At 39.7% G+C, this 27,995-nt stretch overlaps 2 protein-coding genes across 2 annotated transcripts in view; one reads left to right on the top strand and one right to left on the bottom strand.

The window, feature by feature from the left end:
* LOC109919114 (coatomer subunit delta) overlaps nucleotides 1–27,995 on the bottom strand; it is a 315,806-nt gene that overhangs the window by 56,606 nt on the left and 231,205 nt on the right. The window lies entirely within an intron of this gene.
* Nucleotides 83–27,995, top strand: sdhdb (succinate dehydrogenase complex, subunit D, integral membrane protein b). The gene is made up of 4 exons (XM_048615471.1): nucleotides 83–186; nucleotides 6,064–6,174; nucleotides 14,655–14,799; nucleotides 20,779–27,995. The coding sequence occupies exons 1-4, from the start codon at nucleotides 132–134 to the stop codon at nucleotides 20,942–20,944; spliced, it is 477 nt and encodes a 158-aa protein (XP_048471428.1). The 5' UTR covers nucleotides 83–131; the 3' UTR covers nucleotides 20,945–27,995.

Here is a 27,995-nt window from a genome sequence, read left to right as displayed (position 1 = left end):
CCTTTGAGAATTACATCAATGTAACCCAGGACTACAACTCCCATAGGGCTTTAGTGCCGATGCGTATGCGTGAAAAATGTTGTTTCCGGTGCCTGGCCATTACTTCCGGTAGGGTGACCTTGCCCGGGGCGATGGAAATGGCGGCAGTTGTCAGGCGAACTGTGATCTGTGGACGCGGCTTTAAGCGTGAGTGACTGTCCCTCTCTAGTTTGGGGGTGGAAAGTTTTCAGCCGGGTTGGGATTTAATGTCGTCGTGGTGTTAGCCGCCGGACTGAGAGTTTAATGTTAGTTCGCAATCCGCCTGACTCAGACAGGGTGAAGAGGGAGCAGGCCAGGCCCGGTTACTGCGGTAACGGCCACCTAGTCTCACCCCAAACCATCGCAAATAACAGCTCGTTTAGCTTGCTGTCTGTCACTCTGTTGTGATGTTCCACTTGGAGAGTTCGCAGTGACAGCCAAGGCAAGAGAATGGTTAAGAAGTGGAGGTGGGGTGGAGCGGTGCAGGGAAGAGAGGTGGGGCTAAGAGGCGGCGGCAGGTGGCACAATGGTTAGCGCTCAGCGCCAGAGACCTGGGTTCAATTCCAGCCTCGGGCGACTCTCTGTGTGGAGTTTGCACTTTCTCCCCACGCCTGCGTGTGTTTCTTGTGGGTACTCTGCTCCCCTCCCACAGTTCAAAGGTTAGGGGATTGGCTATGCTAATTGTCCCATAGTGTCCAGGGATGTGTAGGCTAGGTGGGTTAGCCACGGGAAATGTAAAATTACAGGGCTAGGTTGGGATGCTCTTCAGGGGGTTGGTTTGGACTTGATGGACTGCATAGCCTGCTTCCTACACTGTAGGGGGAATTCTAAGAGGGGGGCAAGAGGGATGGGTGTTGGAGAGGTGGGGTAAGAGTGGTGCTGTTGTAGAGTGGTGGTAAGAGATGGTTCTGGGGTGCAATGAAAGGGTCTGTGTGAACAGAGGTGTGTAAGGAAGGGAAGAGGGGTTTCTTGCTGACCAAGGTGGGTGGTGAAAGAAGTAATGTGGTGGATCAAACAAAAGAAACTTTACGTTGTAATAAAACAAAGAACCGAGAACGCTGAAGATCTGAAACAAAAATAGAAATTGCTGGAAACTCGACATGTTTGGGAGCATCTGTGACAAGAAAGCAGAGTTAATGTTTTGAGTCCAGTGATCCTTCTTCCAAACTTCTCAATGTTTTCTTGGCTTTTGGAGCTTCCATCTCTGGGATAGTTATGACTGTATCAGCACTCGGCCGGACTCTAACTGTATGCACCTTGCAGAAGAATTGCCAATGTGTCAACTACATAATGTATTTTTCTGTATTTAGCTTGATCCCAGCTTTCCTAGTTCTCTATCTTTCTTAGTGCATATAATGGCCATGGTTATTTTTCATTCACACCATAGATCTGGATATCTTCAGCTCTGCTAACTGCTCCTTTACATCCTCTCTATTGTTTCATCTATTACTGGATAGATGGAATTACTGGACAATGGATCACTAACCTCCAAAGGTAGATGGAGTGTGTATTGAATGTTAACAGCAAGACTTCTCGTCAAGGCTTCACATTCCGCAGTTACTCTTCAAAAAGTACTTCTTGGTTGTAGAAACATTAAAGTACGATTCAAAACAAAATTTTTTAACTGTCAAAACACAGTCTTCAGATGAATTAGGACTAGAGGTAGGATAATTGTACTAGTGCTTGCAGACATAATTCACCCCTATTATGTTTTATATTTCTGTTATAAATTCCTGTAACCCAGAATTATAATGGGGAATTTTGTGACATAACCTTTTGGATGAGATAAATGGATTAAATAGCACAGAGTGCATTGTACACACGTTGTGATGACATTAGCTAGATAACCGTTCTGTTTAGGACATAGGAACAGTAGTAGATCACTCAGCCTTTCAAGTCTGTTCTGCTGTTCGATGAGATCATGGCCAAGCTGTGACATAACTCCATACACCTTCTTTTGGCCAGAGATTTGGTGCCCAGGTCTGTTGTCAATACTCCATGCAGGCTATGACTAGGGTTTTATATAATTGCAGCATGACTTCTGTGTCGTTATACTCCTGTCCTCTAGATATAAAGGCTAACATTCCATTAGCTGCCTTAATTATTTATTGTACCTGTTTGTGTTATTTTAAAGATCTATGCACCTGACCCCCTTGAGTCTCTTTGGTTATCTGCTGTATTCAACTTGATACTATTTAGAAAGTATGCTGATCTATTGATTTTCTATCTAAAGTTAATACTATCACACTTGCTTATGTTGAGCTCCAGATGCCGGAATTTTGCCCATTCATCTAGCCTATCAATATCCCTTTGAAATTTTATGCTATCATCTGCACTGTCTGCAATGCTGCCTAATTTTGTCGTCAGCAAATTTGGATGTATGACTTTCAATGCCATTATTCAAGTCATTAATAAATAATGAGAATAACTGAGGCCCTAAAACATCCTTGTGGGACACCACTGGTCACATTTTGCCAATTTGAGTACTTACTCAGTATCTCTACTTTCTGCTGCCTGCCACTCAAACCATTTCCCAGCTATGCCAGTAATTTGCTCTCAATTCTGTGGATTTCTGCATTTTGGTTAACAATCTCTTATGCAGGACTTTATCAAATATCTTCTGGAAGTCCATATAAACAATATCCATTGACATTGCCTATTCACCACCTTAGCTACCTTTGTCACTGTTATGGCCCATGAAAATTGTTTGTGTGCTCATGTGATGTTATCTTGTATCTTTGCCTGTTTTATCTGATTAGAATCCTTATTTGTGCATTGTAGCCTAGATTTATTGGCATCTTACACTTTGAGTTGAGTACTGAGTCAATTCTGATCTCCTGATGCATTCAGCATTATGTTAGCATTATCCAAAGGTATAGGGTGGTGGTGGTGTTAATCTGGCAAAGTAAGAAACAGATCTATCTTCTGCATAGGTTTATTCACAATACCCTGCACAGCATAAGTGCTAATTTTCCCTTTCACAGATCAGACTTTTCCCAGGTGGACAGTGGTTCTTACGTATTTGAATAACCTTTTTGGACTTGAGCCCAAACCCATGGTGATAGTCTCCCTACCTCTGAGCCACACGACACCCTCTTCCCCCCAAAATAAAGTCATGTTATATTCAGTGTAGGAGCAGCACATTGACTTAATTCTATCCTATCATTGTATTTCTAATTATTTTTAATAAATCTATTTGGACATGTTATGACACACCTCTGGACTAAGTGGGATTTGAATCTGGACCTTATGGCCCAGAGAAAGGAACACCACAATCCTCAAAATCTACTACACCAGTTTCTTGTATATACCTTTTACCATTAGTACCTTCTAATCAACAAATGGATGGTATCACCTACCATTTATGTGTAAACAATACTCTGCTGTTTCCATCACCATTTTCAACTTCACATCCATCATTGTGTCCATTTAGTGGTTGCCAGCATTTCAGTTGGTGATGCCTCAAAATATCTTTTGACTTAATATTGGTTAAATGCAAACCACTTCCCAGCCTGCTTACTGGCGTGTAGGCTTGAAGATCTATTTGATCCCAAAACTAGACTTTAAATCCTTATTTTGATCTTCAATTCTCAGATTTATATCCACACCTAGCCCAGATTTCATGACCTTCTAACATCGTCTTCTGTAAATTCGAACTCTTCCGAAGTCCATTGCTCACACATTACAGGAAACCCCGCTAGATGTAACGAGTCATTGTATTTAAATTTAAATATTTTCCTGATTTGTAAATCCAGCTACAACATTGCTCCATCCCTCCGATTGTGACTGTCTTAAGTCTCTGTGATGCATATGCTCTCCCGTCTTCCATACCTGGTCTGCTGTGCATCTTCTCTCCTTCTGTTTGACCCCCTGTGGAAGAGTCTGGCTATAGTACCTCTAGCCCTGGGATACTCTTCCTAATACACACCACCTTCACACTTCTTCTCCACTTTTAAAAACCTTCTCAAAATCTAGTCTTTTTGCCATACCTTTATTTGCTTGTTGATGTATCTGCATGGAGTGCATTTTTTTCATGTCTGTGAAGTACCTTCAGTCAGTTCTTTATAGAAAGCTTCATTTAAATGTAACAAAAACAGAGATTGCTGGAAAAACTCAGCAGGTCTGGCAGCATCTGTGGAGAGAAATCAAGAGTTGATGTTTCCAGTTGAATGACGCTTCCTCGGAACTCTGAGAACTTCTGAGGAAGGGTCACTCGACCCAAAGTATCAACTCTTGATTTCTCTCCACAGATGTTGCCAGACTTGCTGAACATTTCCAGCAATCTCTGTTTTTGTTTTTGGTTTACAGTATCCACAATATTTTATTTCACTTAAATGTAGTTGCTGCTAGTCATTCTGATCCAGAAACCTACTAGTCCAGAGTCCAGATAATCACTGTTTAAATCAGCAGCTACCTTTATTTTGTATGTTGAATTTTTATGGTCACACAGGTTAACTTTGTGTTGTCAGAATAACCTGTTCAGGATGTGGTGTTGTTCATGCATTCGAAGTGTGAAAAAAAGGTCCTTTGGTTTTCGCAGGATAAAGAAGGGCAGTGGGTGCGTTCAGCAGCATGTTTGTTCTGACCTATTTTTCTCATTGTCAGGTGTTAATGCTTGAATCCTGCACCTCTGCTAACAACACTAAGTGTACCTGAATGGAGATTATTACAAACAACTTTATGTAGACTGGAGAGAAATCAGAGTGGGATGAAAGAAATAATAGGAATATAAGTGTAGGCAATGAGCCTTGTTGGAGGGATTTTGGAAAGTTGACTGAAAGTTTGATCGAAGCATTAGGTTTTGAGAATTCTTTGATAGATAGTTGGGAGAGAGCAAGGGAACTGTATATCCGTAGATGAGTATTACTTCATGAGGAAGGAGCAGGTAAGTGGAGACGGAGCCCAGGGACAGAAAGAAGGTTAGGCACACAAAGGGATTGTTGACAGCCAGTGGGAAAGAAAAGTTGATAATGGGACCATAAGTAGGTGAAAACAGGTTGGCTGTGCAAATGTTTATTTCATGGAGGTTGCCCATCAAATGGGTGATAAACATTGTTATGCTTGGACACTACAGGCTCATTTTGTTCCTTTGAACCTAGATATTTTCTAATCAACCTATTCAGAGATGTTATTACACACTTGGTGGGATATGAACCTGGACCTCCTGGCTCAGAAGTAAGGACAGTTCCACTGTGCGATGAGAGCCCTTGTCCTATGAGCCCACCACAGCATTATAATTGGAACCAGTTGTAACTCCCCTTTTCTTCCATTCTATAGCAAGTTTTCATTACTCCCTCAGAAGCACAACCATTTGCTTTGGGAATCTTCAGAAGAAACGTTAAGTAGGTTGTTGGATACTGCTCCTCAGCCACATCTGTAACTCTCGCCTTTCAGCAACCCACAATCAGAACCTGATTAATATCTTCAACATGTAACACTCATGTATAACTGTATGTTTTGCTGATAGCAGACAGTAAACTGTGCTAAAATAGCACATCTCCATGTAACTTTGTAAGCATCCACATATGTCACTGAATCATGATACCATATTTGATTATACTCCAGCTTGTTTATCTACCTGAGAACAAGAATAGTTTTGAGAGAAATTATTTCCTCTAGCATAGCAGTCCACCACGAGGGTGGATCATTGGCATTCAGGCCACTCGGGTGAGGTCAAAAACACTTCTTCACGTCAAATAATGGTGGGAATCTGGAACTCCATTCACAAAAAGCCATTGAGATTATGGGGATTTGTTAATTAAAATGATTAAAATCAAAATTTGGAGATTTTTGTTAACTGAAGCTGTCAAAGAGCTTGAAACAAGGATGAGTAAAGTCAAAGAACAACAATAATCTAATTGAATGGCGTGAGAGTCTTGAGTGACTAAACTGAAATTTACTGCCCATGTACATGTACTTTCTTTCATCATTCCTCTAATCTGTAGCGGAATAATAAGTGGATAAGTAAAGTTTGAAAGCATATTTAATTTTGCAGCTGGCATTAATACATAGGTTAACTGCCTGTTTGTCTTTGCTCCTCTCCAGCAATGATCTTCAGTAAATCATTAGTGGTTGGACCTCTTCTTGCTTCCAGAAAGATCCATCAGCCTCCAGTGCTTCTGACATCACAGATTCATACGTCTCCCAGCCATTTGAGTAAGTGTTGTACCTGTGAGTTTCTGTTGTATCAGATGCAGCCAAGCCTTTTGTCTTTATTAGCTGCTTCAAAAGCAGGAAGGGGGAGTTGCGCCTATAATTTCTTTCTGTGACAAGACAACTGTGGTGCAGAAATGTGGAGAAAGGATGGGATATTTGCAGGTGGCGTGGTGGCTCGGCAGTTAGCACTGCTGCCTCGCAGTGCCTTAGTCTGTGAGAGTTCCTCCGGGTGCTCAGGTTTCCTCTCACAATCCAAAGGTATGCGAGTTAGGTGCATTGGCCATGTTACAATAAATTGCCCACAGTGTCCAGGGATGTATAGGCTAGGTGGATTAGCCACAGTAGATGTGGGGTAACAGTTATAGACCAGGGTCTGGATCTAGGGGATGCTGTTTGAAGGGTCAGTGCAGACTTGAAGAGCCTTATGGCCTTTTCCCACACTAAGGGGCTTCTGTGATTCTGTGAGGTTCTATGAGGTTTGCCGCAATGGGCTCAGATAGCAGCATTTGGGTTCATGAGCACCCCCCCCCCACTTCTTTGAGGTAGCGAATGGCAGTTGTGAAGAGGAGACACTGTGTCCGTTGTATGAATGCCAAGAGCCCAAAGCACTCCTTCCACTTAGGAAGTGGTTCCAGCGGCAGAAACTGAGATGTTTGTGGGTTAACTTGGTGTGGGTATGTGTAACTCTATCACTGGCTAAGTGCAGGAAAAACCAGGTGGTCATGTGGCTTGTGAAGTTGAGTGGTTGCTTGACACTTTACTGTATGTCTGAACCTGTCTGATTGTGTAGGCTCCTTACCCCAGACTGACAACTCTGCTTCATAGGTGCTGGTAGTGGGGATGGTTGAAGGGTGGTTGCTTACTGTGTTTGTGCAGTGTAGAGAGAAGGACTGATTATTGGTGTAGGAAAGAAGGGAAAGGGGCTTCACTTTCATCGAGAAATAACATTAACCATCAGCCCTCTCCACAAATGCTGCATGACTTGATAGGCATTACCAAAACTTTGTTTTTATCTCATATTTCCAACATTTGCAGTCAATTTTTTGAAATTGAAAGATTTGCTAGGGCAAATAGACTAATTGCATTTCTAAGGAGTGCAGAGTACAGAAGGGCATAAGCTCAATATAAGAGCTGGGCTGTTCAGGGGTATTTTTCAGAAGCACTTCTTCACAGAAGGGGTAGCAGAAATCTTTTTCTTTTTATAAAAAGTTCACCCATCAAAAAAAGCTTTGAAAATTTCGAGACTCTGTTTGATGTACTTTTTTTATTCAGTTGATTATATTAAGACCGCCCACACCAGACTGAATTAAGGTGGAGACTAGCCATGATCTAATTGAATGGAAAAATAGGCTCAAGAGGCTGCATTCCTATATTGCTATGTGTTTAGAAATCCAAAGCCAAAACAAAACCTTTGAAGCGCAACCAACAGCTTTGGATAGATCACGTCAGATCATTGGTGAAAAACTTCCTTCAGAGTTCAGCATTATTAGGGAAACCCATTTTATCTGTATGCATTTACTGTACAGCTTTGATTTTGTTTTCTGTTTCTTGAGCTGCACTTTTTTCTGACCAAAACTATAAAGAAAAATAGTTGTGCAATCATAAAATAACTTACGACTAAACAAAGTTTCCAATTATTTATCGTCCTTCAGTTATCCTCTGGTCTATAGTTTTTTTTGTTCTTTCATGGACTGTGTGGGCAAGGCTGACAAATAATACTGCCCCTAATTTATTTTTTGGTGTGTGAACCCTCGAAGTTGCTGCTGTGTACAGACCGCTGAAACCAGTTGTCAGTGCATTGGCACGCCGGTTGGTGTGTGCGAACCTTGGAGCAGCCATGCAGCTTAGAGAGAGCACTCCTGGCAAGGACGGTATCTGTTGCCCATTCCTAAGTATGCTTGAACTGAATTGTTGTTAGACCATTTGAGGACATTGAGTTAATTGGGTTACTGTGGGTTTGGAGTTGCACGTAGGCCAGAGTGCATGAGACAGCAGATTTCTTTGCTTAAAAGCCATTAGTGAACCAGATGTATTTTGCAATGTAATGATCATTACTGAGAGTAGCTTTCTGGTTCAGATGTTTATTACCAACAGCCACTGTGGAGGGTTTTGAGCCCATGTCCTTGGGTATTAGACTGAACCTTTGCTTTATTAATACAGTAACATTACCACAACATCAACATCTCCCCCTAATAGGTGTTATCGTTTAGATCTCTTGTGCTTTTATGTGAATTTGCAGCTTAAGATACTTGGGTGGTAAACAGCAGGTGGCAGTAAAGGGATTGAAATGTGCTGGTTTTAACAAGCAGACTTGCACTTTTGTAGTTACACTTTTAAGAGATGTCATAGCATGGAAACAGATTTGACACCTTTCAATGCAATGCAGGGGGAAGTAGAATATGTAACAAATGGCAAGTGAGGTGAGGTAGATGGGATTAACAGTTGAATCTAAGAATATTCATTTATTTTTCTTGTTTCATGGGTGTGGGCATTGCTGTGAAGCTGGCATTTAGTGCCAATCTCTAATTGCCCTCGAACTGAATGGCTTACTAGACCATTAGGAAGGCAGTTAAGAATCAACCATTTTGTTGTGGGTCTGGAATCATGAGTGAACTGGATGGATTCTTAAATGACCTTGATCATTTTTATTCCACAATTTTTACTGATTTTTAAATTCAAATTCTACGAGCTGCCATGGTGAGATTTGAACCCATGTTCAGATATAAATAGCCTGGGCCTCCAGATTGCCAGTTCAGGGATGTTATCACTTTGTCTCCATTTCTTCCTGAGAGATGTTTTGGAGAGACTTATCCAGGGAACAGAGGTGAGAATGAGGGATTCTTGGATGGAGGAATGTTGTGTTAAGCAAATAATGGATGTTGCAGTGTTTTCCAGTCGTACCTTTTGTTACATTTGTAGCAAGATTTATAGTACAAAAAGGGGTCATTCTCATCAGCCAAAAGAACTTAATGCATCGTCCTAAAATTACAGCTCCTTGAATGTATATCTGAGAGTTTTCTTTAATTTAATAAGGGTTTCTGTTTCAATCACCCTTTCAAACAGTGAATTCTATACCATTTACCATCTACCAGGTGAAAGAATTCCTCAAATATCCTCAATTCTTTCCACCAATTACTTGGCCTCTCTGCTCTCAAAAATGGGTCATTCCTTTGCACCATACTTAGGCCCCTCAATTTTATGCACCTCAATTAAATCTCCAGTTAACCACCTCTGTTTTAAAGAAAACACCCACACCCTATTGGGGAGATTGTAGCATATTGGTAATCTCACTAGAAGAGTAATGCAATAGCCCAGACTATTAGGAAGGTAGGACTTAGGAGCACAGTTTGTCCATTTGACCCTTCGAGCAATGGGATTGCAGGCTAGGGTATCAGCTCCACTTTCCAGATGTATCCTCCTCCTATAATCTCAACTTCCTGAACTCTTAACTGAAGTGAAGAAAGCTCAGTACTAGCATTAGCTTCATCACAAGCATTAGCAAAAAGAGGAAACTATATAATCATTAACAAATATATTGTAACCATTTAAAATCTGTTTGTGGGGATAGAGATAAACAATAACAATAGTAAGGGAATATTTGTTTATCTGTGGTAGTCTAAAAATAAATTTTTGCTTTTTGAACATCCCACCTGATCTGTACTAACTTATCATTGTTATTTTAATGCTCTGGGAAACACTGATTCAAATCTCACCGCAGCGACTGGTGAAATGCAAATTTAATTAACAAAAACTATCTCAAAATGAAGCTAGTCTTAGTGATGGTGACTGTCAAACCTTCATTGATGAATAAAACCCACCTAATGTCTTTCAGGAAAGGAAATCCACTATCCTTACCTATTCTGACCTACATGTGAATCCAGACCGATGGCAATATGCTTGACTCTTATCTGAAATGGTCAAACAAACCACTCTGTTGATTTAGTGATGGGTGACAACTACTGGCTTTATCAGCAAAGCCCACTTCCAACAAAAAAATAACAATGCAATCTTTTCTCAGACTTAAAATTCCCCATTTATGGAAATCTTCCTTAAATCTCCTTTCTAATGTGATGACATCATCCTGTAATATTATGACTAGGGCTATGTTGTGCTTTCTTAATGTTATATTCCTATTCCATTTACCCTAATGTGCTAGAGCCATTCATTTGTCTCTTTTAGTGCTATTACTTTCTACAGTGGCTCTGTTTCTCCAGGTCCATGTAATTGTTATAGCTGGTTGTTTCTTAATTCCCCATGTCAGTCAACTGAGCAGTGGACAAAAATAACTCGGTGATGATCAAAGCCTTTCTCTCCCTATCTTCATGCAATTTACTTCTGCTCAATGCTACAGTAATGGTTTTGCTGCCAGGAGCAAACCCTGTAGGATAAGGGAACTGAATCTATAATGTACTAAATTTATGTTCTGCCCATCAATTGTCGTCTAATCTGCCGTAAACTGAGAATTGAAACAAAAGTTTAAATCTGTGTCAGTACAACATCTTTCTGCACACTTAATTTGTTGTTGCAGATCTGATTTTAGTTGGTTTCTGAAGGTTTCTATCATGGTCTTTGATCTCTGCTGAGTGAACAGTTGGAACACTATAATCGGCTTCTGACACCTGGAAAATCAGTTTATGTTCCCAGTGGAAATGACAGATATGTGGTTGTTTGTGGAGGACCCTGGCTTGGCTCTGATCTTGCATGCCGTTTAATTGCTACTTGCTACTCACTCCGGCTTACACAGTGATTGGTTCCTGTGAATCTATACTCAGCTAGATGAGCATGACAGGGGAGCAAATCAGTAGCAGCAAAAGTATAATTGATTCCAATACAAAACATGTTAGCATGCCCCAACATGAAGTCATGAGGTGTAGATCTGTTGCGATGGTTTGTAATGAGCTGATCATCTGATCTCAACCAAGTATGAAGTAACATCATGTCTCAAAAACAATTTTGCCCAACTTATGTTCCCTGGGCCTCTATCTTATCCTATCAGCATTTCATTTTGTTCTTTGTAACCCAATTCTCTTTACCACCCCTGAATTATGAATTATGATGATTCCTTTCTGTGCCTTTTTGATGAATGGCAAATTCCATCTTATAAATGATGGAAATGTTTATCATTTGTGTACACCTAGGCACTAAGTATTGACCTTTGTTGCCTTCTCTGATGCTTTCCTTCCAAAATACCCAACTCTCATTCAAAACCATGTAGCCCACTCTTTGCTGACACACTAAGTCCCTGCACTTCCCATTTTCTTGTCCTGTTGCAAATTTCAATATGCCTGATGGTCAATGCGAGATTGAAATTCCTGCTTCCATATTCACCATGGCTGCCCATTCCCCTTCCACCATTCTCCATCGCTAAAGCCCCTGTGTGCTCTCACCTGCTGCCACTCAACTGCTTAATTGCAGCTCCATGGATTGCGATTCTGGCCTCTGAATCAGGAAGTTGTAGGTTTCAGCTCACTCCACAAATATGAGCACTAAACCTGTACTGATATTCCTCTCTCAGTACTGAGGGAGCACTGCACTGTTGGTGGTACCTTCTTCCAGAGATGATATTAAAGGAAAGCCCTGTCCCCTCTGTCTCCTGCCTGCCCTCTCTCCCTGTTTCCCCATTTCCTTATTGCGCTGTAATGAAAGCAGAGATCAAACCCACACCGATAACTAAAACCAAAACACCCAGAAAAGCTTGCCTCACCTTATAATCTGTTAAAAGAAATGTGAAAAGTAGTATAACCTGCCTCTCCCCCCACCCCCCCCCAATCTGCTATAAAAGGGAAGTTAAATGAAATGAACCCTTGACAGTCACTATAATGAAACAACTAACAATTTACTAATCTAACGGTGAAGAAATTAACAAAACTACTAATGAACCAAACAATTCCCCTCTCAACCACTAGCTATCATCAAATAAAACAAAATACTAATGGTATTTTATTCCAATAAATACAAAACCCAGTTGAATAAACCAAATTAATAAATAAAAATAAAAATTCAGTCTCTCAAAATTGCAGCCTGGATTCGTCTTCCGGAATGTTCTGTGCCTTCTCCCTTGATCTTCAGTCAGGAACGCCTTTCTCCATCAAATTCTTATGTTAGGAATATTAGCTAAGAGTGCCGCTGTACCTTTAGTCAGATGATCGTTTTCTGTGAGCTTAGAGAATTCTGTGAGAGCCAATGATTTTCTCTTTAGGGCTGATGGTTGTTAACTCTAACAGATGGCAGTTGCTCTTACACCGATTTTCAAATACCCTCCTCTTTTATACCCTTGATGAGCTATTGATTTCTTAGAGTAGGATTGATTCTAGGTTGTCAAAACCATCAGATTTAAATTTAATTGTTTTTTTAGTCTGTAAGTACCTGTTTTAAATTAATTGGCTGATTCAAACTGGTTGCCTTAATAGCAAAACAAGTCTACTGCCTGGGTTGCTAACCATACAGCCTTTTGATACAAATGTTTCAATTTCAGGAACTCTCTGTGCCTGCTGCTGCTCGCAGACTTTTTGTTAATCTCCAAGCCTAGAAAAAGCCCATCATCTTTTAAAGGGACCGTGCACTCTTCACCCTATATTTTAGAAACATCAAATCTAACATCCTGCCTTGCAATCCACAAATACTCTACCCATCTTCGCAAAAGCATTCTCTCTCTGTTGCGCCCCCCCCGCCGTTCTTTTTTCTCTCTCTCTTTCTGTCACCCCCTCCCTTTCTTCTTGCACGCACTCTCTCTCTGTTGCTGCCCCTTTATTTTTGCACGGCTCTCTCTCTGTCACTCCCCTTTTTCTCTCACCAGCCTCAAAAGAAGTGCGTATAAATATCTGTTGCCCTATTTTGAAGAACAGTGGAAACATTTTATCAGCGATGCTCTTTTATCCCTGCTCCACCAGCACGTAGAGATTGTGTCTTGGTTGTTTCATTGCTTTTTGTAGCGGGTTTCTTTGTGCAAATTGGCTATCTTACTGTGTACACCACAATGAGCTTTAGGATTCCCTGAGATTCTAGGAGTCACTAAATAAGTGCATGTCTGTTTTCCTTTAGCACTGGTTTGTTCCTTTTCCCAAATCTTCTGTTCTGTTCTCAATGGCCACAATACCCCGTCTTCTGTACTCTCTTCCATTTTACCATCTCCCTTTTGTATTTTCAGAAATGTATTTAAAACATGACTGTAGGAGGAGCTTTAGTTCACAGACCCAATTCTTCTCGTATCTCCCTTTTTTCCAATTGCTTCACTGTCAGTGCATTTACTGTCAGTGAAAAGCTTTGAGCTAATTGTATGTCCGAGAAGCTGTACAGAATGCAATACATCATGCTGCACTTTATGTATTTCTGTCATTTTAAGAAAAAGAGGAAGCAATTAATTTCCACTATATGGAGCATGTTTCCAAACATTGTAAAAACTAGTTTCTAACTGACCTTAGGAACCACATCAGTGGGAGAGAGAAAACAATTACCTTTATTTAACCATAAGGAGGTGTAGATTCTAGAATTTGTGATCCTAAAAGCACAACAGGTTATACGCACAGCCATATTGACAGGAAAATAGTACATAGTCACAACTGTACAATATGGAAACAGACCCTTTGGTCCAACTTGTCCATGTTGACCAGATATCCTAAATTAAGTCCTAGTTCCATTTGCCAGCATTTGGCCCGTATCCCTCTAAACCCTTCGTATTCATATACCTATCTAGATAACTTTTAAATGTTGTAATTGTAGCAGCCTCCACCATTTCCTCTGGCAGCTCATTCCATACATGCACCACCCTCTGCATGAAAACATTGACCCTTAGGTCCCTTATAAATCTTTCCCCTCTCACCTTTAAACCTATGCCCTCTAGTTTTGGACTCCCCTACCCTGGGGAAAAGACCTTGGTCATTTGCCCTATATAAATGGCACTGTAACATAATGTGAAGCCATCTTGTGTAAGCAAGAGCATTCAGTCATTGTTATATTCTTGTTTGTCTGTTTATTTGGAAATTTGGTCTTGTGGGAGTACAAACTTCTGATAATGTAATTGACAATATAATTGGAAATGATCATGGCAGAAGATGCTGACAAATTTCATCCATTGGTAATTTAACTGATCCAGTTTTATAAAGTTTTCCTCTCTTCTAAGTAGTTTCTTCAAATGTTGACTATAGCAACAGAAATTAACATCTGAAAGTTCACGTGAAATTCAAAAGTTGCACAATTTCTATAAAGTGGCATCTTTTCTGTTTGTATTTATTACAGTTTATTTCTGACTCAGTTGTTTTTGTTCAAATTGCTGGATTCTTTTGTACACAAATAACTAATCTTATTAGGTGTTTTTTAAACCCTCTTCTGCAAATTAGGTTCTGATTTGCAGACTGGAATTGTGGGGCTATTCATGTTGCTTCTGTTGTCCAGTTAAATTAATGTGATTAGAGATTTTTACCTGGTGTTATGCACATTATGATATCCCATTATTGCATGTCATTTTATTCCTTCGTTTGTAGCTGGTTCGAAAGCTGCGTCTCTACATTGGACAAGTGAGCGGATACTAAGTGTCACGTTATTGGGCCTTATACCTTCTGCCTATTTCTATCCGGGAACTGTCATGGATTACTCATTGGCTGCAGCTGTTACTCTCCATAGTCATTGGTAAGGTCACATTTTAAGTTCTTGTGTGTAATTTATCTTCTATTAATTTTGGTTTAATTATTGGAACAGGATAGACAATTTGGTTTGATAGATTACATTGATAGGGGACATGAAATGCCTCAATTATGTGAAGATGTTAGAAAAGTTGGGATTTTGTTTTATTTAGCATTCTTCAGTGGGATATAGGCATAACTGACATGGTCAGAATTTGCCACACATCTCTAACTGCCCATAAACTAAGTGACTTGCTCATCCATTACAGCGAGCAATTAAGAGTCAGCCACATTGCTGTTAATTCACATGTAGCCCAGACCAGGTAAGGACGATAGATTTCCCTCCATTAAAGGATATTATTGAACTATACTGAGTTTTGACATTTGGTGATGGATATTATGGTCACCTTTGCTGAGACGGACTGTACTTTGCATGTTTATTAATAGAATGTAAAATTTCACCACCTGCCATGATGGGATTTGAACCTGTGTGCCCAGAGCATTAGCCTGGATTCTGGTTACTCGCCCAGTGACATTACCACTGCAGTACCATCTCTCCTCAATTGTTCCCTTCAGAGTTTTGGGAAAAAATGTTCCTTGTGTGTTGGATCATTGGCCAGACTAGCATTTATTGCTCATCCCAATTACTTGAAGGGCATCTTCCTCTGCAGTAGAACTCTACTCCTGAGCGGGTGGCAGTGATTCTCCTTTTTGGATCACTGCAGCCCATGTGGTGTAAAATAAGGTAAAGTCACCATAGTCCCAGAGAACCTAGGGCTGCGCTTTCATTAGAGGGATGACCGGTGGTGAATGTAAGCTGAGTGTCGCTGTAACTTGGGCGAGGTGCGAGTTTGAGAAGGTAGGATCTTGATGGTAACCAAGTCCATTTAGCACAGGTTCATCCACGGTGTTGTTTAGAAGGGATCTCCCAGAATTTTGACCCAGTGACACTGAAAGAATGACAATATCTTTCAAAGTTAAAAGGTGACAGATTGTGGTGTGTTCTCATCAGTCTGCAACCTTTGTCTTTCTAGGTGGTTGTGAATACTTGAGTTTTTGCAAATCATCTTGTTGATAATATACACTGGTGTTGGAAGGTGGAATGTTTGAGGTACCTTTGTTGGTAAAGGCAGAGACTGAGCTATTTGGAGTTGAACGTCTCAGGTTTCAATTTGTGCTGTTGACTTTCTCAAATAAGGTAACAGTCCTCTGTCTGAAAGTACTACAGAGAGAGTTCAGCAAAACTTCCAGCGCCTGATTACTATTCAAGGCTACGGCTTGGAGTGACTGCATATACATGTGGCAGTTGGGTCAAAACAAGTTTGTTGGTGGTTTCTGGGGCATCGGGGCTCTTGTGAAATATGTCCATTTAGCCAAGGCAAAGCAAAGTGGAAGTTGTATCCTCAACACGAATCAGTGACCCTCGGAATAGCAGTGGAGAAATTTGGAAGGAATGTGATAACCAGTGTCTGTTTGAGCTTGCTGAGGATGCCTATTCCCAGACTATTCCTTGACCACTGGAAACCAAGTGTGTGTGGTGGATGATTTACTGTTGAACTGGTTGAGGTCAGAGTGGCTCACATCTTCTCCTAGGGTACCTTCATGATTATCTCAAATGTTTTTGTTTTCAGACATGATTCTCCTCCTCTCCAAAAAAAAACACCGACATCACTGACCTCACTCCTTTCAGTTGCTAATTAAAACCTTCCTGTCTGGACAAATTCTTGGCTACCTGTTATAATATTTCCTTACATGTCTCAGAATCAAATTTGGTTTGATGAAACTGCTGTTCTCAGGAAAGTTCATTATATTTAAGGAAGTATAGAAATGCACATTGTTATTTTTCTGCAAAAAGAAATCTTGTTACACATTGTGGCAGCTAACTGAACACTTAAAAAATGTAGTGGCTGATGCAATTTTCCTGCTAATGTTGGCTGGAACTTAACTGGAATTGCTTGCTATATCTCCTTACAATAAATATATGTCTGCAAATCTTTGGGGTAATGGCTGGAAAGAATTAATTTATTTTACAGATCCTCCCCACACTGCTTTGATCATGAGGGCACTGATCTGAATCTAGACTTTGTTGAGGTTAACAGCAGACACCTGCGCATTTACTGAAAGATAATTCTGAGATTGAGTTTCCCTTAATTTCTTGGTTTGAAAAATTTTAAAAATAATTTCACCTGTTTTTCCGTTAGGGAAATTTGTTTTGTGAATTTACAGTAACTGGTCTAAAATAGGGTGATCGTAAGATAAGCCAGTTCTGAATAAGTCATATTTCACTTGAACCAATAACTGTTCCTGTCTCCACAGGCACTGCTGTGTTTCACCAGTATTTTCTGTTTTTAGGTTAGATTTTCAGCATCTGCAGTCTTTTGCTTTTGTTGTTAGTCAGATGTCCCTTATGTGTGGTGTGGCAGGGGAAAGAGAGCAAAAGGGAAACTAGGGTATAGGAGTAACTGGGTGAGTAAAACGATGCGTAATGTTTGAGAGTTAACATTGGTTCACCAGTCATGATTTATTCTGTCCACCCTAGAAAATTGTGCATGAGATCAGAATTATGATCAGCTTTGATCAACTGGCTTGACTCTGCTTGCTGTGTACGCTTCCATACTGAACCTACTCAATTGAGCAAGATGTCTCAATTCAGCTAGCTGTGGAAGAGTTGTTGTCAGACTTGAGTTCACTCCTTTGGGATAGCAAGTACTGAAAGTAAAATTGAACAAACCAGTTTATGAAATGGAAACTTACTTGTAATTGATGTGTTTGTGGCACATCTTGTTGAATGTTTTGGACAGGCGTGTGGTGTTGGGGAATTTTTCCATTTAAAAATAAATTTGTGACGTCCTGCTTTGAGATGTTTGCTGTATTGATGAGCTGCCTGTGCCCACATCCCATAACCTGTGGTGCTTTTAATTTGACGTGAAATAACCACAAATGTTGTTTTGCTGAGTTGACCCCCTCTCTCTTTTTATATCTGTCTTTTTGTAAATTTTCATTCTGTATCCCGAGCCAAAGGATGTTGACTCCTTCATTGATTGATCGCCTGTCAACAGGATGCATTGCTTGCAGGGAAGGAATAGAGTAAACTGAGGGACCTAAGCTAACCTGGCAAGCAAAGGGTTTCATAATGTGCAGAAGTTATGCATTTGTGTCCGGTAATGTTTAGACCACTGTTGGAGACCTCCATACATCTTTGGATATCCCATGATAGAAGGGACGGAGGTGATGTAGAATGTCGATGTGTCAGAATTGTGACCATAAGAGGAAAATAAACCAGAAATGTTTCCAGTGAAGCAGACAAAGCTCATAATTACATGTTCTTAATGATAATAGTGTGAAAAATAAGGACAGTGTATTTAGTCTAGGTACAAACTCAGGATTATTAATTTAAGTTTGACAACTCTCATAGCTGTGACGTGAGCTTCCTCAATACAGCTGTCACATATATTGTCTTCTGCAATGAGGCCTAAACTCATGATCCTTGCACTTAGAATTGAGAAAGCAATGGTCCTCTCTTCCTCCTCTGCTTAACTTTGTCATTCTGCTGCAGAGGAACAGAAGTTGGATTCCCATTGGGAAAGATTTCCAGAAGAGTCATCTTAAAGCACTTGGGTGCTAGTTCACTGCTGGCTATTTATACCTTGGAGCAAAGTTGCCTATTTTTTCATTTTTACTGAAAATGTAATGTGCTCAGGGCAGTGGAAGAAAGATAGAAACACCTTAAGGGAATAGAATCACTGCAACTAAATGTTATCAACATAATATTGCATTGTGCGTTCTGAAATCTCAAATCTGACCTTGATACTCAGTTTTGGTTTCTCAAAATTGTCTGGTTAGATCTGAAAGTGGAACATTACTCTAAATCATTCTTCAGATTTCCACCAATGCTTGCTGTGTCAGAATATCTTTGTTCACACTCAAATTTGTCTGGTTTAACATTGAATCAATTGACCTAATTTGTAGAAGATGGTTGCAAAACCATCTATTATTGGAAAAGTATTGGAATTGGTTATTAAGGACAAAACAGAACATTTGGAAAATTATAATCTAAGCAAGCAGCCAGTGTAGCTTTGTGAAAGGGAAATTGTATCCGACTAATTTAGAGTATGTCAAAAAAGTCTCAGCCAGAGTGGATTGACAGGAACCAGTACTTCACAAAAGGTGAATTCGTGAGATAAGAGTCTATGGTGTTGGAGGTAATACATTGGCACGGATAGAGAATTGGCTAATGGGCGGGAAACAGCAAGTGGGGATAAGAGAGCGAAAGGGAAACTAGGATATAGGAATAACTGGATGAGTAAACCTGTGCGTAATGTTTGAGAGGTAACATTGGTTCACCAGTCACGATTTATTCTGTCCACCCTAGAAAATTGTGCATGAGATCAGAATTATGATCAGCTTTGATCAAATGGCTTGACTCTGCTTGCTGTGTACGCTTCCATACTGAACCTACTCAATTGAGCAAGATGTCTCAATTCAGCTAGCCGTGGAAGAGTTGTTGTCAGACTTGAGTTCACTCCTTTGGGATAGCAAGTACTGAAAATAAAATTGGGTTCTTTCAGGTTGGCGACCAGTGACCAGTGGGGTTCCATAGGGATCAGTGCTGGGACCACAACTGTCTATGTTACATTACTATGTTACTTGGTGAAGGAAATGAATATACTAAAGCCATGTTTACATACAACACAAAAATAGGTGGAAAGGCAGGTTGCGAGAGGGATATAAACATCTTAGAGAGGTATTGAGAGGTTAATCAAGTGGGCAAAATGTTGCCAAATGGAGTATAACTGGGGAAAATGTGAAGTTGATCTTTTCAGAAGGAGAACAAAAGAAAAGAATTTTACTTAAAATGGAGAAAAACTGCAGAAACCTGCAGCACAAAGGGACTTGAGGCACTTGTGCATGAAACACAGAAAGCTAGTACACAGGAGCAGCAGGTCATCAGGAAGGCTAACAGAATAAAAACCCCCAAAAGAACTGCGGATGCTGTAACTCCAGAACAAAAACAAAGTTGCTGGAAAAGCTCAGCAAGTCTGGCAGCATCTGTGAAGGAGAAAACAGAGTTAACGTTTCGGGTCCGGTGACCCTTCCTCAGAACTCTGAGGCTAATAGAATGTTGGCCTTTATTTCAAGAGAGGTCTTACATTGTGGTGGGGAGAACACATCTGGAGTACTGAGAGCAGTTTTGGTCCCCTTATTAAAGAGATCATCTCACTGGAGGCACTTCAGAGAAGGTTCACGAGGATGATCCTGGTATGAAGAGATTGGACAGGTTGGGACTCTACTCACTGGACTGAGAGATGATCTCATTGAAACATTTGATTTTTAAGGGGTTTGAGAGGATTTTCTCCTTATGGGACAGTCTAGGGCCAGAGGGTACCTTAGAATAAAGTGGTCCCAATTTAAGACTGGGATGAAGAGGAATTTCTTTTGAGCGTTGACAGTCTTTGGAACTCTTTGCCACAGAGAGCTGTGGGGCAGAATTCTTGTGTATATTTAAGGCTGAGATAGATTCTTGATCAATCAGAGAATTGACCATAATGGGGAAAGGGCAAGGAAGTAGGTGTGAGGAATGACTAATCAGCCATAATCCTGTTGAATTGTGTAGCACGCTCAAGGGGCAGAACAACCTACTCCTATTCCTATTTCTTATGGTTCCTAATTCCTACCAACATTTGCATGAAGAATTATTTCCTTATTTCCTAAAATATTTGACCGGAATGTTTAATCATTGATCCCTAATATGCCAAATGTATTTATAGCAGCTTAATAATAAGTCTGATTTTGCTGAAATTTCAAAGATTTCTCTCAGTACAACAAAAAATTATTTCGTGGGGGAAAACGTGTTCACTGTTGCACTGGGGGATGTTGGACTATTTACAATCTTTGGCAAACATGGGCATTCACTGAGCAATGGTTTTGGATTTTGTGTAAAAGTTCATTGCCTGTTTAATTTGTTAATGCCTCTGTTCTCTTACAGGGGTCTTGGGCAAATACTTATAGATTACGTACACGGAGACACCAAGGTGAAGCTGGCCAAGGCAGGCCTCCATGTCCTGTCAGCAGTCACTTTTGCTGGCCTGTGCTACTTCAATTACCATGATGTGGGAATCTGCAGGGCTGTTGCAATGCTCTGGAGCCTCTAACATATTAATTAATTGTGGTACCATACTTTCAGCTGAACCATTTCTGGGCTCACTTTGATTTTTTGAATGAATATATATACATCCTATATATTTAATTTTCTTGACAAATCACGTTAATTATTTCTTTAAAAAGAGCTGACAGAATGGAAACATTTTTCGAATGTATCTTTGAAACCTTTATTTACACTGATTGTAGATGTTGCCTTATGTCAACCAGTCATACCCACCAGCCTTGTACATAAATTGTACTTGTGTTTTTTCCACAGCCTCCACGACCCCGGTGTGTTCAAGTTCCCATTGTATACAACTCCAAAGATTTTTTGAATCAAGTCCAAAGGGGCTTGTTTCACACAATTGTACAAAGCAGAATTGATTTGATTCAAAACTATACAGATATCATCATTTTATTGGGCCCAAGTTTTGTTTTTAACAAGTATTTACCACAAAGCAGGCATTCTGTTCATTTGGTCTGTGCTTGTGTTTATGTTTTGCACTTGCTGCCTCCAAGCCATTTCATCTTATCCTAGTACTTATCTCTTGCAGTTATATAGCCTCCTGTTAAATGCATTCTTGCACTAATCCATATGATAGTGAGTTTTAATTTTAATTGTCAGGATAACATTTTAATCATCATCGGGGTAAAGAAGTTGCTCAATTATTCAGTTTTCATGACTTGTTTTCATTTTGTCTGTTTGTGAAATCAAGATGTGGAAACTTCCCTTTCTGCTCCCTTGCCACTTTGCCTTGTGAAGTCTGCGTATTACTGGAGACTCAAACCCACAAGTGTCTTTTTATTGTTTAGCAACAGTTAATTACAACATAATCAGAATGCTTTGCAAGGCATGTTGCTGTTTCAAGTGACAAAACTTATTGATGTTCGCAACTTGGATGTTTTTGACAAGATGAGGATGCATGAACCATCAGTTCTTGTTTCATCATTGGACCCTGACTGGACCTGTGCAAACTGAGATGGTGCTCTTTCCACCTTGTGAAATAGGTTTGGCAAGGCCCACATCACAGAATTAGTTGAAATTCAGCACTAATTAAAACAATTAATCTAATTAATTTTCATTTTAACAAGAAATAAAAATGGGATGTGAGAGGATTACTGTGATGGGGAGGAGGATATCTGATTGCTTGCCTGATCTGTGGGGGTCGGCCAGGTGGTCTCTGTTTGGGTGCGGACCCATTACAGAAAGAGTGAATTTTGGTCTCTGCTTGGCACTGTCCCACCTGTTGAGCGAATGTTTCTTTATAACATTTTGGTTCCAGAAATAGAAAACCTTTTAAGTTAACTGCAACACAGACTTCACTTGCTGTAAGTGTTTCAACAAAAGTATTTGAAGGATGATTGTATGATCAATTTTGAATTTAGTTTTTAAAAAATAATCCTTTGTTTACTAGTAGTGATCACTAAAGTAGATTATCTAATCTTAAACAATGAGGTTACGGGAATCTGCTGAGAAATTTGGGTGTTGTAATTCCTATGTTGCAACATCACCTGCCTCAAAAGTATTTAATTGGGTGCAAAGCTTTTGCACAACCTAAAGGTGCTATAAAAATGCAAGTCTTCTGGTATTAAAACTGATGAACAGAGGATCTCAAGGTATGCAGGCCAGGAATTTGCCTGTCCCTTTCTGTACCAAAAAAGTGGACTTGATTGTATAGTCATTTACACAGTTTGCTCCCAAAATAGAACCTGCTGCCAACAGTGGAAAAAACAACAACAGTAGAATAAAATAATGGGGAGTATTAGCTGTCATTTTTGGGAAATGGAAAGTGGGCATTCCGAGTTTTGTTTCATATTTTTGAGTAGAACTACAACATATATTTGGGAGTCTTAGCCAAGAATGAAATTTTGTTCGGCTGTGATATTCCTTCATTGAGTAACCAGTTCACATCCCTTGTTCAGGCAAACGTTAGAAGAAAGATTTGGTTGAGGGTTATATCCTAGAACCATAACCTAGCTGCCTTTGCAAGGAAGAGAAATTTAAAATACTGTATTACACCTTTATGATACACTGTTTAGGAATGGCAGTCTGTAGGTCAGATACTAACCAGTTTCATTGTCATGTATTGGGATGTTTTCTAAATCATTTAATTCAACAACACCTTATTGATTACCCCATTAAACCAAACATGACTTTTAGAAGTCGAAGACAACTGTGTGGCTTGTCAATTTTGCAGCACCATCCACTACGATCGTGGCTGCTTCTGCCTCAACTTTCCAACCAGCTCCCATGTCCTTAAATTCTTGAAGACAGCAAAAATCTATCTTCCGTCATGGACTATTCAAAACCTGGGAAGGTAATTCCAAAGATTGGCTATATTTTGGGTGATTTCTCCTCCTCTCAGTTCTATGTAATTGACTCCTTATCTTGAGACACTGCTCCCATAATTTAGGTTCCCTCCCTATGGGAAGCAACCCTATCCGTGTGGCAGAATATCATTTCAGTTTATTGTAGATTTGTGACAGGTGTTGCTGAATATAGGAAAAAACCTTGGCAAAAATAAGATTGCTTTTCCTCATTTGTAGAAAGAGAGAACCTGTTAAATGGTATACGTGGTGGGTAGAAGTAGCAAGCTGTTCTTGTAATATCCAGTGTCATTCATAATCTCTTATACAGATTACATTTAATGCATCTGAATCCCTTGGTCCAATTGCAGTGAATCTTTTCAATCTTGAGGATCATCAGTCTTTATAAGAGTCTCAAACTAGCTGCTCTTAATATGTGGCCAAATATAAACAACAACCTTCTTGAATTTCTAATGCTGCATATCATTAAACTGCAAAAAAATTTCCACCATAATCTGAGTGTAAATGTAGGGACTTAACTGCTATTTCACTGTCTGCTTTACGCCATCAATGTTATGCACGTGGTCAAGCAAATGAGTAATCTGCAGTTTGGTGCAGGCTGATTTGCAATCTGTGATTTCAACATGCAGTACAAATGCTGTTAGCATTGGGGGAAATTGAGTGAAAGAAAGAAATGTCTTCTCCCCCAAGTTCACAGTACATTCATGGGAAACTTGCATCAGCGGCTTTTTGCTGTGATTATAGTTTCCTCTCTCGTCATTTGTGTTTGATACAAAGACAGACATCCGGCTGCAACCACAAGCCTTTTGACCGGCTCAGAGGACCTCAGGTGGTAGTGTTTGCAGTATGGCTAAGGGCATTGAGTATTATAAGGATTGACATTTTATATTCCATAATGCACAATCTATCGTCCTGCAATGAAGCTGGAGCAGTGAGCAACCTGGTGTCTGTAACCTAGTGACCTTTACAAGGTCACTTACAAGCTAAATTTAGAGGTCAATTAGATCCTAAAGACAGGCTTTTCTTATACACAAAAAAAAAGACTGAATTTGCCACTGAAGTATGAAAGATGTATATCAAATATAAATGGAAAGTCAATGGGGAACACTGGTCAATAAGTGGTCTGCCCACATCAACTAATTAACTGTTGACTAGGTTGAATCTTTGGTGTGCAATATTGATGATTTTCTGCGTAGTGCTCAGCTGGGCCCTATGGCTATGTCATGACAAAGCCAGTGAAATCTCTGCATTCAATATTACCCTTCCTTCAATTGAATACATCAGATCCAAATGTAGTTTCCACAGATGCAATACCATGTTGTATTTGAATCAGATTTGCAAAGTGAAACTGCTCTCCTTCCAACTTAATTGTGTCTTTTGACAGGTCAAATCTGTTCAAATGCTGTAACATTTTGCATATTGAGTATAGCCAATATCTCAACCAGTGTAAATGTATAGTACATCCTTTAAAAACTATTTAAAGAGGATTGTTTGTTAACAAGTGGTAGTATATAGTAGAAAAATCAGCAATCCTGGATGTTTGAAATGTTGAAAAATCAGTTTCCATGATAGTTATTACTGGACATTTCTACATTCATATAAATAGTTAACTTCTTTGTACATAATTTGTAAATTACAGCTTTAAGCAGTTACCAAGTAGCACACCAATAACAGTTGAAACCAAGTTAGAATAAACCAATGAACTCAATTGAAACAATGACTTTTTATTGCAGTGTTTTGGGGCAGGCCAGGACTTGAAGCTTTGCATGAGATATCCTTAACTTAGCTAAGAATAGCAACTAATTCCTATCTTTCCCCTCAAACTAGCATTCACTTTTTTTTTTAAACCATTTGGTATGCCTTCTCCTAGGTAGAGTCCAACCATGGATAAAAGCCAACCCAATTCAACCTTACTGATGAGAATGAAGAACCCCTACCTATTGAGACAAGTCCCTTGCTAGATCTTAATCTAGTGTTAAGAGCTAATGCCTGATCTCAACCTAACTCTTCATATTTGTTGGAGTAGATGGCCTACTCTTGTCTACCCTAAGTCCTACGTTTCTTTGGCTTCAGAGGGGAATAATACTCCTGAACCAATGGTCACTTGGTTTAGAGATGAGCCACTCACTGGAGGACAATCCAGTATTTAGACTCGATATTCTAGTCTTGACTTGCCAGGACAGGCTGATGTGATACCAGAACCCCTCAGCTTCTGACAGAGACGTAACAACATTGCCAGTACACTAAAATCTACACTCATACCCAGCTCAAATCTGCTGGAGGCATTTTTTAAATAAAAAAATATGGCAAATTATTTTGTGGCAAAATAGTGTACTTTTGAACTTCTCTACATTCTCTGACAAAAAGGTTACCTCCATCTGAAAAATTAACTTTCTGCAACCAGACCAGCTGAGAATTTCCAGAAGTTTGTTTTGTATAATATATAAGCACACATACTTGCCACCTATTCTAGTGAGAATGGAAACAAGATTCTTAGTTATAAATATTTTCCTTGATTGTTATTTTTGCCTCAAGAAATTTCATAGTAGTTACAGGTCTTAAATCCTTCACAAACCACATGATGACTGCTGAAAATGTCTTGACCAGACTGCATTTATGCATTACAATCAAATTAAAAGGTTGTTTGCCCCTCTGCCTCACCTCACATCAAAATGTGAACAGCTAATACCAGGTCATAAACATAATCAGTCGAACCCAGAAGTGTTAACTTGAGTACAGCATTGGTTAGAGGACCTCCCTATCCATTATAAGTGAATATCAGTGATGAGAACACTTGCTGTATTGGAGAAATCATTGGTACAGATGAGCAATGCTGGGCAGAGGACTTGAGTTTATTGCCCCACACACATTTACTACAGGTAAATGATCCAGCCTCATTGAAATAGATTCAAACTGAAGTTCACTTAGTTGCATCTGAACAGGTAAGTGATAGGCACCATAGATTTTAAAATCTGTGGCAGATAAACCTTATAAAAGTATTTAAGCAACTTTACAGGGATTTTCCTGACTTCAATATGTAAGAGTAATTGACACAACTCACTATGATCTTCACCAGATGTGAAAGTATCCAATCAAAATGTTAATTAGTTCCTTGCCTGCTGAAGAAACTTTTTTTAAAAAGCATCCTTAACCTAGTAGAGTTCCAGATTAACACCTTGGTATTCGAGCAAATGTTTTGATTTACATTTTCCTCAGCAGCTACTCTGTACATTTCTTTTGACAAATTATTGATAATTATTACCAATCTGGGGAAACAAAAAGGTGATGCAGATCCTAAAATAACTGCAGTGTGAATTAAAATGTACAGGTAACTAACTACCTAACAAATTGTTTCAGAGATAGTAGGAACTGCAGATGCTGGAGAATCTGAGATAACAAGGTGTAGAGCTGGATGAACACAGCAGGCCAAGCAGCATCATCCTGCTCCTCTGATGCTGCTTGGCCTGCTGTATTCATCCAGCTCTACACCTTGTTATACCTAACATCAAATGTCTGCTTGGAGTCAGTCATTCTCGAGTGGTTTGCTTTTTAGTGGGTGGGGGAAAACATGTCTCCTCATTTTTAGGATTCTGATTGGTCTGCTGTTTCCATTATTCTACTTTTCTGCACGTGGTGACAACTCCAGCAGTGTTCTTTCATCAACTTCCTCTTTCACCTCCTTTAATGCTAATTTATAAAGTCCATTTTCATACTCTGTACACAACCAGTAACCACGTGCTAGCTCTGATTCAAACATTGAGAATTGTCCTTTGTGACCCTGCCTGTAGAATATGATGTTGCGGTTGCTACCATCCACTGTTGTTTCTTCTGGAGCATTCTGTTCCTAATTTTAAGAAGAAAAAAAAATTGTTACAGCTTATCCAGGGCAATTTATTTGAAGTCTATAGTGCAGCATTTCACTAAGAAACTAAATAGAATAAGGAGCAAAGAAACCAGAGAATGCAGATACAGGAATCATTAAAATTCATGAGATGAGTTCTTAAGGGCATTAAGAGTACTGGGTTCACTGAGAGGAAGAGAATACTTCCTTTAATTTTGTAATGTTATACTTTGAGCACCTGGAAGTCTGAAATGACAATTGTACATGCTACCAGTAGCCCTGTAAAGTTGTCCTTTTTAACATCAAGGTTTGCGCCAAAACTGGGTGAGTTGTCCCACAGACAAGTCCTGGAACCTCTGTCCTAATAGTACTGTCGCTGTATCAACACTGCTTGGACTGCTGCAGTTCAAGAAGTGGTTTCCCATCACCCTCTTTCCTTAACAGCAAAATGTGCCTCCCATGAATGAATTAAAACTCATGGAGATATTAAAGCTAAGGACATGGTGCCCATTCCCATGTGGAATGAAAATTTGCATCTCCTCAATTGTCTACCTGCCCGAGGGGCTATTTCTGACTCCTGGTAGATTAAAAGCAATTGCAGCACCCCTAGCCCATTAAATGTCAAGTTCAGTTTGAGACCCTCTTTGTATAGCTTTCAGCTGGCTGCTGATATGAGTGGAAGAAGGGTAACGTTCAGTTTCTTAACCCCATTATCCCTCCTGCTGAATACTGGAAAACATGCCTTGAGGATGCACGTGGAGGTTTATTGTAATAATCTTAGGACTACACTCACCAGAAATTCAATACTTTTGGACTCATTGCATGACATTTGATATCTCTTTGAGTTGCACTGAACTACAAAGGAAACTGGAAATAAAATATCCTTGAATCCA

The sequence above is a fragment of the Rhincodon typus genome, chromosome 32 (genome assembly GCF_021869965.1).
Source record: "Rhincodon typus isolate 14 chromosome 32, sRhiTyp1.1, whole genome shotgun sequence".
Classification (NCBI taxonomy): Eukaryota; Metazoa; Chordata; class Chondrichthyes; order Orectolobiformes; family Rhincodontidae; genus Rhincodon; species Rhincodon typus.
The sequence above is the reverse complement of the archived record's forward strand: the minus strand, read 5'-3'. Positions and strand labels throughout refer to the sequence as shown.

Excerpts from the sequence above, each read along its gene's own strand:
- sdhdb (XM_048615471.1), top strand. The coding sequence starts at position 132 with ATGGAAATGGCGGCAGTTGTCAGGCGAACTGTGATCTGTGGACGCGGC. Across the intron at positions 187-6,063 it reads CTGTGGACGCGGCTTTAAGC|CAATGATCTTCAGTAAATCA; the intron begins GTGAGTGACTGT and ends GCTCCTCTCCAG. Across the intron at positions 6,175-14,654 it reads TACGTCTCCCAGCCATTTGA|CTGGTTCGAAAGCTGCGTCT; the intron begins GTAAGTGTTGTA and ends CTTCGTTTGTAG.